Source organism: Scyliorhinus canicula, chromosome 11, assembly GCF_902713615.1.
Source record: "Scyliorhinus canicula chromosome 11, sScyCan1.1, whole genome shotgun sequence".
Lineage (NCBI taxonomy): Eukaryota > Metazoa > Chordata > Chondrichthyes > Carcharhiniformes > Scyliorhinidae > Scyliorhinus > Scyliorhinus canicula.
Window position 1 is genome coordinate 128,740,191 of NC_052156.1, and position 18,121 is coordinate 128,758,311.

Sequence of the window (18,121 nt, forward strand, 5' to 3'; positions counted from 1 at the left end):
GAGTGTTGCAAACAACCCATTCTCTGATCTCTGACAAACTAAAGATGATGTTACCCTTGGCAAGGCTATCCAGCTAGTAAGACTATCGGACCTACGTGAACAGCACAAGACCATCCTGAGGGGAGGGAACATCTTGGGGTAGAAACAAGCCCTTTCCATTGTGTCAAGTGATAATAAGTCAGGGACCACCCAAGTCAGGGAAAGCAATTCCTGGATATCACAGCAGAGTGACCAATTGCCAGCGCTGTGGTGTGAAGTGCCCTCACAGGAACAATAGGTGTTATGTGAGTACTGTCCAATGCTTCCAATGCAACAGGCAGGGACACTTGGTAAACTGTGAAAGTCAAAATCCCAGCACTGTATAAACACCCCAAAGATCATTCATGAGGTTGAAATCCTAGATTCAGAGATGCATAGCCATTGTTCTTGGGGGATGTCAGACAATGGGGTTCTTCATTTTGTAGTGCTGATATCCTGGTAAATGGTCATATGGAAAATTTTAAATTAGATTCAGGTGTCAGCATGATCATACTGTCAGACGAGGAACCATGGCTCCAAGGCCTTTGGATTTGAATAAGACACTCCACCGTATGGAGCAGGGGGAGTCTACCTCCCAATCCTCGACATGAACCTTGAACCACTGAGGTATAGTGAAAAACAGATCTTTGAGCTGATGTATGTTGTCCTCAATCAGTCTTTCTCTCTGCTGAGAGATACTTCAATAACCCTTGGTTTTCTCCTGCTGGCAGATGTCAGGTCAACCTACCGCACGAGGTTACCATAGCATCTCCGATGGAAGTGGTACCAGAGAGGATCAACAGTCTGAGGAGCCTCTACCTCCATCCAAGATGATGCAGTTGGTAGACACACCAACAACTGTGCACTCACAGGAACTTCCACCCAGCATGTCAAAACCACAAGAGATGCTGGATCCTGGTAGCATCAACAAAAAGTAGAAGTGAGCATGCTACTGAATCTTCCTTTTGCCATCGAAACGCTCATTCTCAGAGAGCTTCCCGATGGTCGAAACACAAGTAAATACACCACACTGAACACCAATTTTGTCCACCACACAAGAAACAATTGAGAGTAACAATTAACCATTCACTGCTAAGCCAGCCAGACTGATCAGGTGTGGTTTAACATCAAACAATGCAAGAAATGAATGAAACCATATTCAAATAGCAGTCCAACCTCCAAGCCAATGACAAGAACAAGCAACACCATAGCTTGGTTTGACTGGTGCTACCGCTGCAAATGTGGGTGGAATAGGATTGTTGCAACTTTGAGAAGGGCCCTGCTTTTCTACGACTTCCCAATAATCATTAACTTGGGGTGAAGATGGATGCATACTGGATGGTCCGAATGGCCTCCTCCTGCACTGCAGGGATTTCTGTGGGAAAGCGGTTGTCAGGTGCCCCGTGACGTCACAGAGCTGGCAAGGCCGCTTTATGCCGTCATGAGCCGTCGCAGGTGGGACATCGAGGGAACGCGGCCTCTGATTGGCGGGGCCGTTACCTCGGAGATCCAAGCCAATCGAAGGGATGGTTGTTGGATGGCAACATGGCGTCGCTCTGTCAGTGAACTGGAAGGCAGGCTGTCGTATGGGGAAGTGAAACCGGTGTCTCGGCCTCGGTCCCAGCTGTGATCGGTACCCGACGCTCGGCGGGAGCGGAGCCGCATTCGGGTGGAAAATGTCCAGCGAAGGGGGCAAGAAGCAGTTTTGGAAGCGGAACGTTTCCAAGGTTCCAGGCAGGTTCGTGACGTGTTTGCTCGGTGCCCCTGCCCGCTTTGTTGATGTTGCCCCCCCGGGTCGAACGGGAGGGAGACGAGTGACAGTCAGCCAGGCTCAGACTCTCCGGCTTGTCACCCAAATCGGCGGGGTGGGTTTTGGGGGGGGGGGGGAGAGAGAGAAGAACATCTGAGAGTAACGACACTGTCGACAAAGTGACCGAAGTTTTAAAATTGCGAACTCGTAACCTTTCCGAACGTTTTAAATACTTTTTTAAAGCTAAGCTAACATAAAATTATCCTGGCAGTAACATGCTTCCTGTGTTTTGTTTTCAATTACTCTTCAAAACCGAAAGGCAGTATTGAAGCCTAAGCATTCTAAGGAAGTATTTCGATAGTGAAAGTTAAAAAAAAAGTAAATGGGGAGCAAGTTACTTGGATCTGTAACTCGGATGGTGATTGCAGAGCAATAATAGGTTTAACCAGTTTCAACAGTGCTATCACAGTACGGTAATTTGTGCAGTTTTTTTGTGAGTCTTCCGTTTGTGGAGCAACAAAGTGCAATTATAGTCACTATATACTAGTATAGAGGTGGCTTGTCCAAGCGTTTTCTTTGTGCAAGCTACATAGGTGCAATCATGAAACTTTAGAAGCCACGATTTAAATTCCAGTTAATTTGCTCTTGGGACAGAAGCAAAAGGAAGTAAGGGGAAAAGTGCAAGGCAGAGAAGACAGTCAAAAATCAAAAAGGGCGACAGTACAAGGTACAGTGACTGAGGGGAGCTCAGTGAATAGGCCCAGTAATACTAAAAGGAATAAAACTGGAGATGTTAAGATTCAAAACAGAGGTAAAAAAAAACCCAACATAAGTGTACTTTACCTGAATGCTCGTAGTATTCGGAATAAAGTAAATGAGTTGATGGCACAAATCATCGTGAATGACTATGATTTAGTGGCCATTACTGAAACATGGTTAAAGGATGGTCACGACTGGGAGTTAAATATCCGAGGGTATCAAACTATTCGGAAGGACAGAGTGGATGGTAAGGGAGGTGGTGTTGCTCTGTTATTAAAGGATGACATCCGGGCAGTAGTAAGGGATGACATCGGTGCTATGGAGGATAAGGTTGAATCCATTTGGGTGGAAATCTGGAATAGTAAGACGAAAAAGTCACTGATGGGAGTAGTCTATCGGCCACCAAATAGTAACGTTATGGTGGGGCAGGCAGTAAACAAAGAAATAACTGATGCATGTAGAAATGGTACAGCAGTTATCATGGGGGATTTTAATCTACATGTCGATTGGTTTAACCAGGTCGGTCAAGGCAACCTTGAGGAGGAGTTTATAGAATGTATCCGCGATAGTTTCCTAGAACAGTATGTAATGGAACCTACGAGGGAACAAGTGGCCCTAGATCTTGTCCTGTGTAATGAGACAGGATTGATTCATGATCTCATAGTTAGGGATCCTCTTGGAAGGAGCGATCACAATATGGTGGAATTTAAAATACAGATGGAGGGTGAGAAAGTAAAATCAAATACTAGTGTTTTGTGTTTAAACAAAGGGGATTACAATGGGATGAGAGAAGAACTAGCTAAGGTAGACTGGGAGCAAAGACTTTATGGTGGAACAGTGGAGAGCCTTCCAAGCGATTTTTCACAGTGCTCAGCAAAGGTTTATACCAACAAAAAGGAAGGACGGTAGAAAGAGGGAAAATCGACCGTGGATATCTAAGGAAATAAGGGAGAGTATCAAATTGAAGGAAAAAGCATATAAAGTGGCAAAGATTGGTGGGAGACTAGAGGACTGGGAAATCTTTAGGGGGCAACAGAAAGCTACTAAAAAAGCTATAAAGAAGAGTAAGATAGAGTATGAGAGTAAACTTGCTCAGAATATAAAAACAGACAGTAAAAGTATTTACAAATATATAAAACAAAAAAGAGTGGCTAAGGTAAATATTGGTCCTTTAGAGGATGAGAAGGGAGTTTTAATAATGGGAGATGAGGAAATGGCTGAGGAACTGAACAGGTTTTTTGGGTCAGTCTTCACAGTGGAAGACACAAATAACATGCCAGCGACTGATAGAAATGAGGCTATGACAGGTGAGGACCTTGAGAGGATTGTTATCACTAAGGAGGTAGTGATGGGCAAACTAATGGGGCTAAAGGTAGACAAGTCTCCTGGCCCTGATGGAATGCATCCCAGAGTGCTAAAAGAGATGGCTAGGGAAATTGCAGATGCACTAATGATGATTTACCAAAATTCACTAGACACTGGGGTGGGCCCGGTGGATTGGAAATTAGCAAACGTGACACCACTGTTTAAAAAAGGAGGTAGGCAAAGAGCAGGAAATTATCAGCCAGTGAGCTTAACTTCGGTAGTAGGGAAGATGCTGGAATCTATCATCAAGGAAGAAATTGCGAGGCATCTGAAAAGAAATTGTCCCATTGGGCAGACGCAGCATGGGTTCATAAAGGGCAGGTTGTGCCTAACTAATTTAGTGGAATTTTTTGAGGACATTACCAGTACAGTAGATAACAGGGAGCCAATGGATGTGGTATATCTGGATTTCCAGAAAGCCTTTGACAAGGTGCCACACAAAAGGTTGCTGCATGAGATAAAGATGCATGGCATTAAGGGTAAAATAGTAGCATGGATAGAGGATTGGTTAATTAATAGAAAGCAAAGTGGGGATTAATGGGTGTTTCTCTGGTTGGCAATCAGTAGCTAGTGGTGTCCCGCAGGGATCTGTGTTGGGCCCACAATTGTTCACAATTTACATTGATGATTTGGAGTTGGGGACCAAGGGCAATGTGTCCAAGTTTGCAGATGACACTAAGATGAGTGGTAAAGCGAAAAGTGCAGAGGATACTGGAAGTCTGCAGAGGGATTTGGATAGGTTAAGTGAATGGGCTGGGGTCTGGCAGATGGAATACAATGTTGACAAATGTGAGGTTATCCATTTTGGTAGGAATAACAGCAAACGGGATTATTATTTAAACGATAAAATATTAAAGCATGCCGCTGTGCAGAGAGACCTGGGTGTGCTAGTGCATGAGTCACAGAAAGTTGGTTTACAGGTGCAACAGGTGATTAAGAAGGCAAATGGAATTTTGTCCTTCATTGCTAGAGGGATGGAGTTTAAGACTAGGGAGGTTATGTTGCAATTGTATAAGGTGTTAGTGAGGCAACACCTGGAGTATTGTGTTCAGTTTTGGTCTCCTTACTTGAGAAAGGACGTACTGGCACTGGTGGGTGTGCAGAGGGGATTCACTAGGTTAATTCCAGAGCTGAAGGGGTTGGATTATGAGGAGAGGTTGAGTAGACTGGGACTGTACTCGTTGGAATTTAGAAGGATGAGGGGGGATCTTATAGAAACATTAAAAATTATGAAGGGATTAGATAGGATAGATGTGGGCAGGTTGTTTCCACTGGCGGGTGAAAGTAGAACTAGGGGACATAGCCTCAAAATAAGGGGAAGTAGATTTAGGACTGAGTTTAGGAGGATCTTCTTCACCCAAAGGGTTGTGAATCTATGGAATTCCTTGCCCAGAGAAGCAGTTGAGGCTCCTTCATTAAATGTTTTTAAGGTAAAGATAGATAGTTTTTTGAAGAATAAAGGGATTAAGGGTTTTGGTGTTCAGGTCGGAAAGTGGAACTGAGTCCACAAAAGATCAGCCATGATCTCATTGAATGGCGGATTGGGCTCGAGGGGCCAGATGGCCTACTCCTGCTCCTAGTTCTTATGTTCTTATGTTGTCAAATTGCTGATTAGCAATCAATTTTGTGATTTTAAATTAGAACAACAACTTGTATTTAAAGAACACATGTTTAAAAATAAATATTTTTTATTGGATTTTTGCACAGAGTATATTTTGCTGTTATGTACACAAGTCTGGGGCAGGACCAGAACATGTGGGCGTGGTTGGCCGGGCCTCCTTGGCACCGTTCACATCTGTCCTCCACCTCCAGGAAGAACCTACTCATACGGGTTCTTTAAAAGAACACATTTAATGTTCCTCACAGGAAAATTACAATTTAACCCATGCATGATAACCAGTGGTGGAGTGATTTTAAATTTGCATGTTGTGAAGACCAGAATTGGAGAAGCAAAGCTGTCTCAAGAGTTTTGTAGGGTTGAAGGAGGTTACAGAGTGATGCATGGAGGGATTTGAAAATAATGTGAATTTTAAAGTAGAGGTGTTACTTGACTGGGAGTCATTGTAGGCCAGTGAGTGCAGGGTTGATGGCTGAAAAGGACTTTGTGTGAATAAGAACATGCACAGCAGAATTTTGGATGGCCATGTTTGCAGAATGTGGCTAGGAATGCATTTGGAATAGTCAAGTCAATAGCTTCAGCACCAGTTGAGCTGAGGCAGGGATGGAGCTGGGTGATGTTGCAGAGGTGGAAATAGCCTGTCTTGGTGATGGTGTGGATATATGGTAAGAACCTTGTCTCCGTCGTGTATGTCACTAAGTTGTCAAACCATCTGGTTCAGCTTCATACAGTTTCCAAGGAGAGGGTTGAGTCAATGGCCAAGGCATGTAAATTGTGATGGGGATCAAACACATCCTGATATTGAATTGTAGGAAGTTTCTGCTCATCCAGTACTGAATGTTAGACAAGTTGTGTGGCAATTGAGAGACATTGGATGCATTGAGAATTTATCTAACAACCCCATTGCAGCAACTGACCTGTGAAATTCAGATAGGACAAGGACAAACCAGCAAATACATCAAGCACAAGCCATGCAGAAGGATTTAACTTGTATTGAGAGAACTGAGAAGCTTGTATTGCTCTCCTTGGAAGAGGCGAGGTTCAACAAAATATAATAGAGGTGTTCAAAGTGTGTACAGTCTTAATGCAGGAAATAAAGAGAATATTTACAATGGCGTGTGGTTAGCTAACGAGAGGGGCACAAATTTAAGTTAATTGGCAGAGGGGAATTTAGGAGAATTTTCTCGAATGCACAAATCATGATATGAATGCACTAACAGACTGTTGGAACTGCTTCAATAATCAAATTTCAAAATGTAATTGTTTTTTCTTGCAAGGAAAATTTGCCAGGCTTGTCTACTTTTTTAAAAAATAACTCTCTTCTTTGCCTTTACCACCTGCCTCTCATATTTGTGTTTCTCTGCTTCACATGCATCTGCTGTACATAAGAACACATAAGCCAATTGCTTTGCCATTCAATAAAATCATGGCTGAGCTGATTGTGGTCGTAACTTCACTTTCATGCTTGCGCTTCGTAACCCTTGATTCACTTGTCGATCAAAAATCTAACTCAGCTTTAAATACAACCACCAGTGCTTTCTGTGGAAGAGAATTATGAAACTAACTACCTTCTGAGAGACAAAAATTCCCCTCCTCTGTCTTAAGCGGTTAGCACTGCTGCCTCACAATGCCGGGACCCCGGTTCGATTCCATTTCAACGTGGTGTGCAGGGCGCACTTGACTAGGGCACGTTATGAGTGGGTTCGAGACACTTGTGTGACTTGTTTGTATGTTTTCCTTGTGTTCGTGTGCTCTGGTTTCCTCCCACAGTCCAAAGATGTGTAGGCTAGGTGGATTGGCCATGCTAAATTACCCAACTGGTCTCCAAAGGTTAGGTTGGGTTACATAGATATAGTTTTTAAAATTTAGTGTGCCCAATTCATTTTTTTCCAATTAGGGGGCAATTTAGCGTGTTCAATCCACCTACCGTGCACATCTTTGGGTTGTGGGGGCAAAACCCACGCAAACACGGGGCGAATGTGCAAACTCCACACGGACAATGACCCAGAGCCGGGATCGAACCTGGGACCTTGGCGCCATGAGGCAGCAGGGCTAACCCACTGCGCCACCGTACTGCCCTGGGTTACATAGATAAGGCTGGGGATTGAGCCTGGGTGGGGTGCTCTTTTGGAGGGTCGGTGCAGACTCAATGGGCCGTGTGGCCTCCTTCAGCACTGTCGGGATTCTATGATTTAATTAAGAGAATCCTTCTTATTAAACTTTGCCCTCTAATTCTAGATTCCCTCACAAGGATAAACATCCTCTCAGCACATACCCTGCCAAGCTCTCCCAGAATGTTAAATATATAAATCAGATCACTTATTATTCTTAACACCAATGAGAATAGGACAAGGGTACTCAGCCTTTCCTCAGAAGTCAACCAGTTCATCCCAGGAATCATCTTAGTGATGCCTCTCTGAACTGCTTCCAATGGAAGTATATCCTTCTTCACGCAGGAGACTAAAATTGTACACAAATGTTGTCTCACCAATGAACTGCGATCTTAGCAAGACTTTCCTATTTTTATATTCCATGCCCCTTGGAATGAAGGCAACACTTCTCAGTTACTTGCTGTACCTGCATATGCACATTTAAAGATATAAAATGTTTTATTCAATTATGATTTCCATTATAACAAAAAAAATACAACCAATCCCAACCCTGTACCAGATCAGAAGTACACCCACCCAATCCCCTAGTGTCCCTCTCCCCCCCTCCCCCCCTCGCCCTACAGTGAAAAAAACGGTAATAAAATAAATAAAAAGACAACAACCCCCCCCCCCCCCCAACCACCACACTCGGCTGACAGAACCCACTAGCAGTTGACGATAAACAGTTCCCTGAAAAAGGAGATGTAGGGCTGCCACCCCGAGTAGGACCCTTCCACTGACGCCCTCATGATATATTTGATCTTCTCAAAGTACAAAAATGCAATCAAGTCCCCTCAACCAAGTTGAGGCCTTAGGCAGCACTGGGGACCTCTACCCAAGTTAAACTCTCCTCCGGGTTATTAGCGAGGCGAAGGCTAGGACATCTGCCCTCGTCCCCGTCTGCAGCACCAGCGAGTCCAATACTCCAAAATTGGCCACCGAGCATGACTCCAGCTGAATGCCCCAAATCCCTTACATTGTATCAAAAAAGGAGACCTAGAAACTAACAAGCTTGGGGCAAGAACAAAACATGAACAGGGTGGCACAGTTAGCACTGCTGCCTCACGATGCCAGGGACTCTGGTTCAATTACTGCCTCGGGTGACTTTGCGGTGTTTGTACGTTATCCCCTTATCTAAGTGAGTTTCCTCAGGGTGCTCTGGTTTCCTCCCACAGTCCAAAGATGTGCAGGTTAGGTGGATTGACCATGCTAAATTGTCCCTTAGTGTCCAAAAGGTTAGATGGAGTTACTGGGATGGGGTGGGGACGTGGGCCAGAGGATCGGTACAGACCCGATGAGCCGAATGGCCTCCTGCACTGTAGGGATTCTATTATTGTATGTGCTTGTGATTCACTGGGAAATATGCACACTTGCCCAGACTCAGCTTGCATCACGAAAAAGAACCAAACTTCCTGAGAAACTCCATTATCTCCCCCACGTTGGAGAGTGGGTTTGTGATATATATAGTCACAAATCGTTCACAGAAAAGGACACTTGATGCTCCCTCCCCCCATTGCTCTATCCCCCTCCATTTGTTAGATGACCTCAATGCAATGGCCAGCGGCCTGATTGCGAAGGCAAACAAAAGCAGAGACAATGGACACTCTTGCATTGTACCTCTGTTCAGTTGGAAATACCCTGCGCTCAGGGCACTCTCGTACATACACTCACGGTGGAGACCTTGTACAAAAGCCTAATCCGTGAAATTAATTTTGGCCCGAAGCCAAACTGCCCCAGGGTTTCAGAGGTACCCTCACTCAACTCTTTTGAATGGCTTCTCTGCATCCATCAAAATAATCACCTCTGGCTCGGTCCCGAAGGTGGGTGAGAACACAACATTTAACCCTAATGTTGGCCGACACTGCTGTCCTTGAACAATCGAGTCTGCTCCTTCTAAATCACCCCAGGTAGGCAGGGCTCTAAAAGCATTGCCAACACCTTAGCCAATAACTTAGTGTCAGCAATTAACAACAAAATAGGCTGATACGACCCATTCCATGGGATCCTGGTCCTTCTTCAGGATCAAGGAAAGCGATGCCTGTGCCAGCATAGCCGGCAACACCTGCCCAGGACACTGAATCATTAAACATATCCAGCAGTAGTGGGACCAACTGACCAGCAAACTGCTTGTAGAATTCAGTGGGAAATCTATCTGGACCTGGTGCTCTGCTGGTCTGCATATGTAGTTCATGATCTCTCCTGCCTTCTAATCTGCTCTACGTCCAGAAAGGTCAACCCATCCACAAATTGCTTCATTGATGAACTCTTCTGGGGCTCTGACTCATGTAACCCACAGTAGAATGCCTCAAACACCTCATTAACTTTCTCTGGGGCAGAAACCAGCCCGCCTACCAAGTCCCCGCACTACCTCCTGGGAGGCAACCTGCTGTCTCAGATGGTGAGCAAACCAACGACTGGCTTTCTCCCCATATCCCTAAAGAGACCCCCTCGAGCGTCGCGCCTGGTTCGCCGCCTTACCTGTTAGCAAAAACTCGAATCCATTTGTAATTTCTTTCTTTCCGCCAGTAACTCCGGTGTCGGGGCGGTCGAGTACTGGCAGTCCACCTTGAGTATAGAGTCCACCAACATCTGCCTCTCCACCAATCCAGATTTATGCCTATGCGCCTGACTTAAAAGAGATTAGCTTGGCGAGACCACCTCATTCCTGTTGAACTTAACATACTCCCCAATGGCAGAGGATACATGCTCACAAAAACTCTTTTCCGCAGCGCCGTGTCCAGTCACCATGGGGGTCGCTGCAACATTAGGTCCACAAAATGTAATTTCAATTTAAATTTTTCCAATTAAGAGGCAATTTAGTGTGGCCAATCCACCGACCCTGCACATCTTTGGCTTGTGTGGGTGAGACCCACGTGGACAGGGGGAGAATGTGCAAACTCCACACAGAGTGACTTGGGGCCGGGATCGAACCTGGGTCCTCGGTGCCATGAGAGCATGATCCAATATAACGATCGGCGAGTACTCCACCCCCTTCACCCCATGGAGACAAGATCACAGATACATCAATACAGGAGTAAATCCGATGGATGTTGGAAAAAAATAAGAAACTCCTTATCCCTTGGAAATCTAAATCTCTGTGGGCCTGCACACCACCCCCCCACCTGTTCCATGAAATGCAATAACTCCTCTGCCGCCCCGATGGAATCAGAGACTTGGGCCTTGACCGCTCCAACCTGGGACCCAAAACACGAGTAAAGTCCTCCATCCCATAATTTAGCTGATTTGAATCAAGATCTGGGATAGACGACAGCCCTTTAAAATGAATGCCCTATCATCCCAGTTAGGTGCATACATATTGACTAAAACCACCAGTGTACCTACTAATGGTTATGTACTTCCCACCTGGGTCTGCTAATACATTAACGGCAGAAATAGCTACCCGTTTATTAATCAACACAGTGACATCCTGCGTGTCTCAATCAAATTCCAAGTGATATACCTGCCCCACCCGCCCCTTCTGCAACCGTAGTTTCATAGAATCACTAAAGTGGAGAAGGAGGCCATTCGGCCCATCGGATCTGCACCAGCCCTCTGAAAAAGCACCCTACCTGGGCTCAATTCCCCATTTTATCCCCATAACTCCAACTGGGGGCAATTTAACATAGCCAATGCACCTAACCTGCACATCTTTGGACTGTGGGAGGAAACCAGAGCACCATAAGGAAATTCATGCAGACACGGGAAGAATGTGTAAACTCCACACAGTCACTGGGTCTCTGATGCTCTGGTGCCACTGTGCCACCCGAACCTTGCTTGATCCTTGATTTTCAAATGGTTGTCCTGTAGAAAAAGTATATCCGCCTTCAAACGTCTCAGGTGTAGAAACACTTGGGACATTTTAACTGGGCGATTTAATTTCAGCGAAACGGTACACTCTACACCCATAAAAGACTTAAATATATAACAATAGAGGAAAATCAACACCAAACCCCCTTCCGAGAAAAACTCCCAACAGTACAATATACAAACCCCAACTTTGCCCAGAAAAGAACACCCACCAACAAGCCCAGACACAACTTCAAGGCACCCCCACATTACAAAAATTCCACAAAAAATACAAATACAGATAAACGTAACAATGAACAAACTCCGTAGTTCTTAAGTAGTTTAGTTTACCCCCAGTCCGTGCTTCATGACAAACTCATTTGCATCCTCTGGCACATCGAAGTAATAGCCTCTGTCCTTGAAGGCACCTGAAGTTGAGCCGGGTGTACAGCAGGCCTTCTCAACAGCTCTCCCCCAACTTCTTGGTATATTCTGAGGCATGGCCCTTCCATCTACAGTCTAGGACCTTCACCCATGTCAGGACCCACTCTTTAACCAGGTATCGAAGAAACCTGACTATGATTACCCGAGGTGGCTCCCCAGATCTGGGCTTCTGCCTTAGTGACTGATGGGCCCGGTCCAACTCAGAAGAGGATGGAAAGACCCCCTTCCCCCACCAACTTTCTAAACATCTTGGACATACAGTCCGTGGAGTGTGAGCCCTCCGACTGCCCAATGGTTCTTAAGTTTTGGCGTCTGCAGTGGTTCTCCAGGTTATCAACCATGGCTCTTGCCACTCTGTGCTCCTCAACCAACAATGCCATCTCTGCCACCAGGGAGACAATCTGATCACTGATCAGTGAGCATCACTTCCACCTTCTGTATCAAAGAACAAAGAAAATTACAGCACAGGAACAGGCCCTTCGGCCCTCCCAGCCTGCGCCGATCCAGATCCTTTATCTAAACCTGTCTCCTCTTTTCCAAGGTCTACTTCCCTCTGTTCCCGCTCGTTCATATACCTATCCAGATGCATCTTAAATGATGCTATCGTGCCCACCTCTACCACCTCCGCTGGTAAAGCGTTCCAGGCACTCACCACCCTCTGCGTAAAAAAACTTTCCACGCACATCTCCCTTAAACTTTCCCCCTCTCACCTTGAAATCGTGACCCCTTGTAACTGACACCTCAACTCTTGGGAAAAGCTTGTTGCTATCCACCCTGTCCATACCCCTCATAATTATTTAGACCTCAATCAGGTCCCCCCTCAACCTCTGTCTTTCCAACAAAAACAATCCTAATCTACTCAACCTTTCTTCATAGCTAGCACCCTCCATACCAGGCAACATCCTGGTAAACCTCCTCTGCACCCTCTCCAAAGCATCCACATCCTTCTGGTAATGTGGCAACCAGAACTGCACGCAGTATTCCAAATGTGGCCGAACCAAAGTCCTATACAACTGTAACATGACCTGCCAACTCTTGTACTCAATACCCCTTCCGATGAAGGCAAGCATGCTGTATGCCTCCTTGACCACTCCATCCACCTGCGTTGCCACCTTCAGGGTACAATGGACCTGAACTCCCAGATCTCTCTGTACATCAATTTTCCCCAAGACCCTTCCATTGACCATATAGTCCGCTTTTGAATTTGATCTTCCAAAATGCATCACCTCGCATTTGCCTGGATTAAACTCCATCTGCCATGTCTCTGCCCAACTCTCCAATCTATCTATATTTTGTTGTATTCTCTGACAGTCCTCCTCGCTATCTGCAACTCCACCAATCTTAGTATCATCTGCAAACTTGGTAATCAGACCACCTGTACCTTCCTCCAGGTCATTTATGTAGATCACAAACAACAGTGGTCCGAGCACAGATCCCTGTGGAACACCACTAGTCAACCTTCTCCATTTTGAGACATTCCCTTCCACCACTACTCTGTCTCCTGTTGCCCAGCCAGTTCTTTTTCCATCTAGCTAGTACACCCTGAACCCCATACAACTTCACCTTTTCCATCAACCTGCCATGGGAAACCTTATCAAACGCCTTACTAAAGTCCATGTATATGACATCTACAGCCCTTCCCATATCAATTAACGTTGTCACTTCCTCAAAGAATTCTATTAGGTTTGTAAGACATGACCTTCCCTGCACAAAACCATGCTGCCTATCACTGATGAGTATTTTCTTCCAGATGTGAATAGATCCTATCCCTCAGTATCTTCTCCAACAGTTTGCCTACCACTGACGTCAAGCTCACAGGTCTATTATTCCCTGGATTATCCCTGCTACCCTTCTTAAACAAAGGGACAACATTAGCAATTCTCCAGTCCTCTGGGACCTCACCCGTGCTCAAGGATGCTGCAAAGATATCTGTTAAAGCCCCAGCTATTTCGACCCTCGCTTCCCTCAGTAACCTGGGATAGATCCCATCCGGTCCTGGGGACTTGTCCACCTTAATGTCTTTTAGAATACCCAAAACTTCCCCCTTCCGTATGGCAACTTGACCTAGAGTATTTAAACATCCATCCCTAGCCTCAACATCCGTCTTGTCCCTCTACTTTGTGAATACCGATGCAAAGTACTCATTAAGAATCTCACCTATTTCCTCTGAGTCCACACATAAATTCCCTCTTTTGTCTTTGATTGGGCCAATTCTTTCTCTAGTTACCCTCTTGCTCCTTACATACGAATAAAAGGCTTTGGGATTTTCCTTAACCCTGTTAGCCAAAGATATTTCATGACCCCTTTTAGCCCTCTTTTTATTGCGCGTTTGAGATTCGTCCTACTTTCCCGATATTCCTCCAAAGCTTCATCAGTTTTGAGTTGCCTCGATCCTATGTATGCTTCCTTTTTCATTTTAGCTAGTCTCACAATATCACCCGTCATCCATGGTTCCCTAATCTTGCCATTTCTATCTTTCATTTTCACAGGAACATGTCTCTCCTGCACTCTAATCAACCCTTCCTTAAAAGACTCCCACATTTTAAATGTGTATTTACCCTTAAACAGCTGCTCCAATCCACATTCCCTAGCTCCTGCCAAATTTTGTTATACTCTGCCTTTCCCCAATTTAGTACTCTTCCTTTCGGACCACTCTTGTCCTTGTCCATGAGTATTCTAAAACTTACGGAATTGTGATTGCTATTCCCAAAGTAATCACCGACTGAAACATCAACCACCTGGCCGGGATCATTCCCCAATTCCAGGTCTAGTATGGCCCCTTCCCGAGTTGGACTATTTACATACTGCTCTAAAAAAACTCTCCTGGATGCTCCTTACAAACTCTGCTCCATCTACGCCTCCAACACTACACGAATCCCATTCAATGTTGGGGAAGTTAAAATCTCCCATCACAACCACCCTATTGCTCCTACATTTTTCTATAATCTGCATATTTGTACCACTGCTTGATGCTCGCTTTTGGGAGGCCTGTAGTAAAGTCCCAACAATGTTACTGCACCCTTCCTATTTCTCACCTCCTCCCATATTGCCTCAGTGCTCGAATCCTCCATCGTGCCCTCCTTAATCACAGCTGCGATATCATCTCTGACGAGCAATGCAACTCCTCCACCCCTTCTACCTCCCTCTCTATCCCTCCTGAAGCATCTATACCCTGGGATATTCAGTTGCCAGTCCTGCCCTTCCCTCAACCAAGTCTCAGTAATACCAATAACATTCCCAGGTACTGATCCAAGCCCTAAGTTCCATCTGCCTTACCTGCTACACTTCTCGCATTAAAACAAATGCACCTCAGACCACCTGTCCCTTTGCGTTCATCATCTCTTCCCTGTCTACTCATCGCCCCTTACCTCTATCCGCCAACCCATCTTGTCCATGACTGCCCGAATTGGGGTCAAAGCCCCCTCCATTGCAATCCCCAGATCCTCAGTGACCACCTGCTGCTGCTGCTTCTGCTTCTTAAATTTGACGGTCAGGAAGCTAACCCATGTCTCAGCTTTCCACTGAGCGGCCAACGACACAGCAGAAGCTTCTGCCACGTTCCACCCTGAGGAGGATCGAGGAACTTCTGAGTCTAACGACAATTCCATTGCATGACTTCTGCGATGTTTTATATTTACTGGACATTACTCGTCCATGGGAATCTTATGTTTTCAAAGTACATCAATTTCCTCCCAAAAATCCGCCCATAAACTGGGGAAAAAATGGCCCAAAAAAAAAGAACCCTGGTGGGAGCCTGGTGCGACTGCCCACCACATGAGTGCCTCTGGAAGTCGCATGTTCATATTTTGAGTTTAATCTGGATCCCTCTGTGCTGCAGCATACTACAATCTCCACTTAAATAATATTTTCATATTTTTCTTCTTTCTGTCAAAGCAGACAATCTCATATTTTCTCACATTATACTCCATCTGACATTTTTACCCACTTAACCTATTTATATTCCTTTGCGGACTCTTTACAACTTGCTTTCCTACCCATCTTTGTATAGTCAGCGTGTTTGGCTACAAGACAGTCGCTCCCGTCATTCAAGCCATTAATATAGGCGTAAATAGTTGAGACCCAAGATTGATCCTTGTGGCACTCCACTAGTCTGCCAAGTTGAAAATGACCCATTGATCCTAACTCTGTTTTCTGTTAGCCAGCAAATCCCCTATCCATGCTAATATTTAACCCCCAACTCCGTGAACTTGTATCTTGTTTTGTAATCTTTTATGTGGCAACTTTATCGAATGGCTTTAGGAATTGAATGGCTTCAGGAAATCCAAGTGCACTAAGTACACTGGTTTCCCTTTATAAACTCTTGTTAGTTCTTCAAAGGCTCTTAATCAATTTAAAACCCAACTTCCCTTTCATGAAACCATGTTAACTCTGCACCATGTTGCCTCTGCATGATAGTATTGTGATTTTCTAAATATCCAGCTACTACCTTATTTATAGATTTTGGCACTTTTCCAATGGAAACCAGGCTAACTGGCCTATCGTTTCCTGCTTTCTCCCTCTCTTCATACTTGAACAAAGGTGTTACATTTGCAGTTTTCCAATCTGTAAGGACCTTTCCCGAATATAGGGAATTTTGGAAGATTGCAACCAATGCATCCACTTATTTTAAGACCCTAGGATGTAGGCAGTCGAGTCCAGCGGATGCGACAGCCTTTCGTCCCGTTAGTTTTCCCAGTACTTTTTCCCTTGTGGTAGTGATTATTTCAAATTCCTCCTTCCCGTTTGCCTCCTGATTTTTCGCTATTCTTGGGATGCTTTTTGTGACTTCTACTTTGAAGACAAATGCAAAATACTTGTTTAATGTTTCTGCCATTTCCTTGTTTCCCATTATCAATTCCCCACTTTCATCTTCTCGGGGACCATCACTTAGTTTAGCTACCTTTTTCCTTTTTATATATTTATACTCATTTCCCCCTCTATTTTTACGTTTAAAATACCAGTTTTAGACCTACATTTCTCACACTCAATCTGAATGTGAAATTCAGCATGTTATGATCACTTGGCGCCGAGGACCTGAGTTCGATCCCGGCCCCGGTCACTGCCTTGGTTGAGTTTGTATATTCTCCACATGCCTGCGTGGGTCTCACACCCACAACTGAAAGATGTGTCGGATAGGTGGATTGACCACACTACATTGCCCCTTAAAAAATAATTGGGTACTCTAATTTTATTTAAAAAATGATCGCTCTTGCCTAGAGGATTCTTCATCGTGAGACCATTAATGAATCCTGTCTCATTACACATTACGAAGTCCAATGTAGACTGTTTCCTGGTTGTTTCTAGGTAATATGGTTCTAAGAAATTGTCCGAAATACACTTCGTGAGCCCTCATCCTCCATGCTCTCTGCCATTTTGATTTGTCCAATCTATATGAAGATTAAAATTACCCATGTTTATTTTAGTATGTTGCTTACAAGATCACATTATTTCTTGATTTATACTCATTCCTACTGTTGGGGGGACTATAAACTACTTCCACCAGTGCCTTCCCTCCTTTGCTATTTTCAAACCCAAACTGATTCTACATCACGATCCTCCTGAACCAAGCTCATGTCTCACGGATGGCCTGATCTCATGCTTTGTTAAATGAGCTACTTCACCTCCTTTTCCTTTCTGTCCTTCCAAAATATCAAATATTCATATCCCAGCGTTGGCGTCTCTTGTTACGTCTGTTGTCTCGTACTGCACACATTTAGTTCTATTCGAGTTATCAGTTCACCATCTTGTTCTGATGCCGTGAACATTCAAATAAAGAGCTTTTAATTGTTTTTTAACCCGTTTCTCTCCATGGACCTTATCTATTGGTGCACCCATCTGTTTGTATGCTTTGTGACTTCCTTTTACACTCTTTACCGATATCGCTATACTGATTATCTTTACCAATATCACAATTGTCTTATCCTTTATCTTTAACTTTCCAAGGCTCAGAGCTATATCATGATCTTCATGAAAGAGCTCTTTCTCGTTCCCAATGTAGTCATCTCTGTATGTACATGTACATAAGGGGTTAATGTGTAATCAATAGCACCAGATGATCACTAGAGGGCCGGACCAACATGGGTATAAAAGCAGACCTAGTGCCAGTGTCCCATGAATCAAATTCCATTCTCCCACATCAATCTTTGAGCCATGCTTTCAAGATTCACCTTATTTACCTTATGCCAATTTGTTCCTGGCTCGGTTAGTAATCTAGACATCATAGAATTTCAT

General features: G+C 44.6%; 1 protein-coding gene across 10 annotated transcripts in view; it reads left to right on the forward strand.

The window, feature by feature from the left end:
• The first annotated feature begins 1,510 nt into the window (after window positions 1-1,510).
• Window positions 1,511-18,121, forward strand: part of tbc1d22a (TBC1 domain family, member 22a) — a 444,201-nt gene continuing 427,590 nt past the window's right edge. For 3 of the 10 annotated variants that reach the window (XM_038811403.1, XM_038811406.1, XM_038811408.1), the window contains exon 1: window positions 1,512-1,756. In XM_038811403.1, coding sequence (XP_038667331.1) covers window positions 1,695-1,756 — 62 coding nt within the window. In that variant the 5' untranslated portion in view covers window positions 1,512-1,694. Of the gene's footprint in view, window positions 1,757-18,121 lie in introns of all 10 variants that reach the window. The other 7 variants (XM_038811410.1, XM_038811407.1, XM_038811411.1 and 4 more) reach the window with 3 other exon arrangements.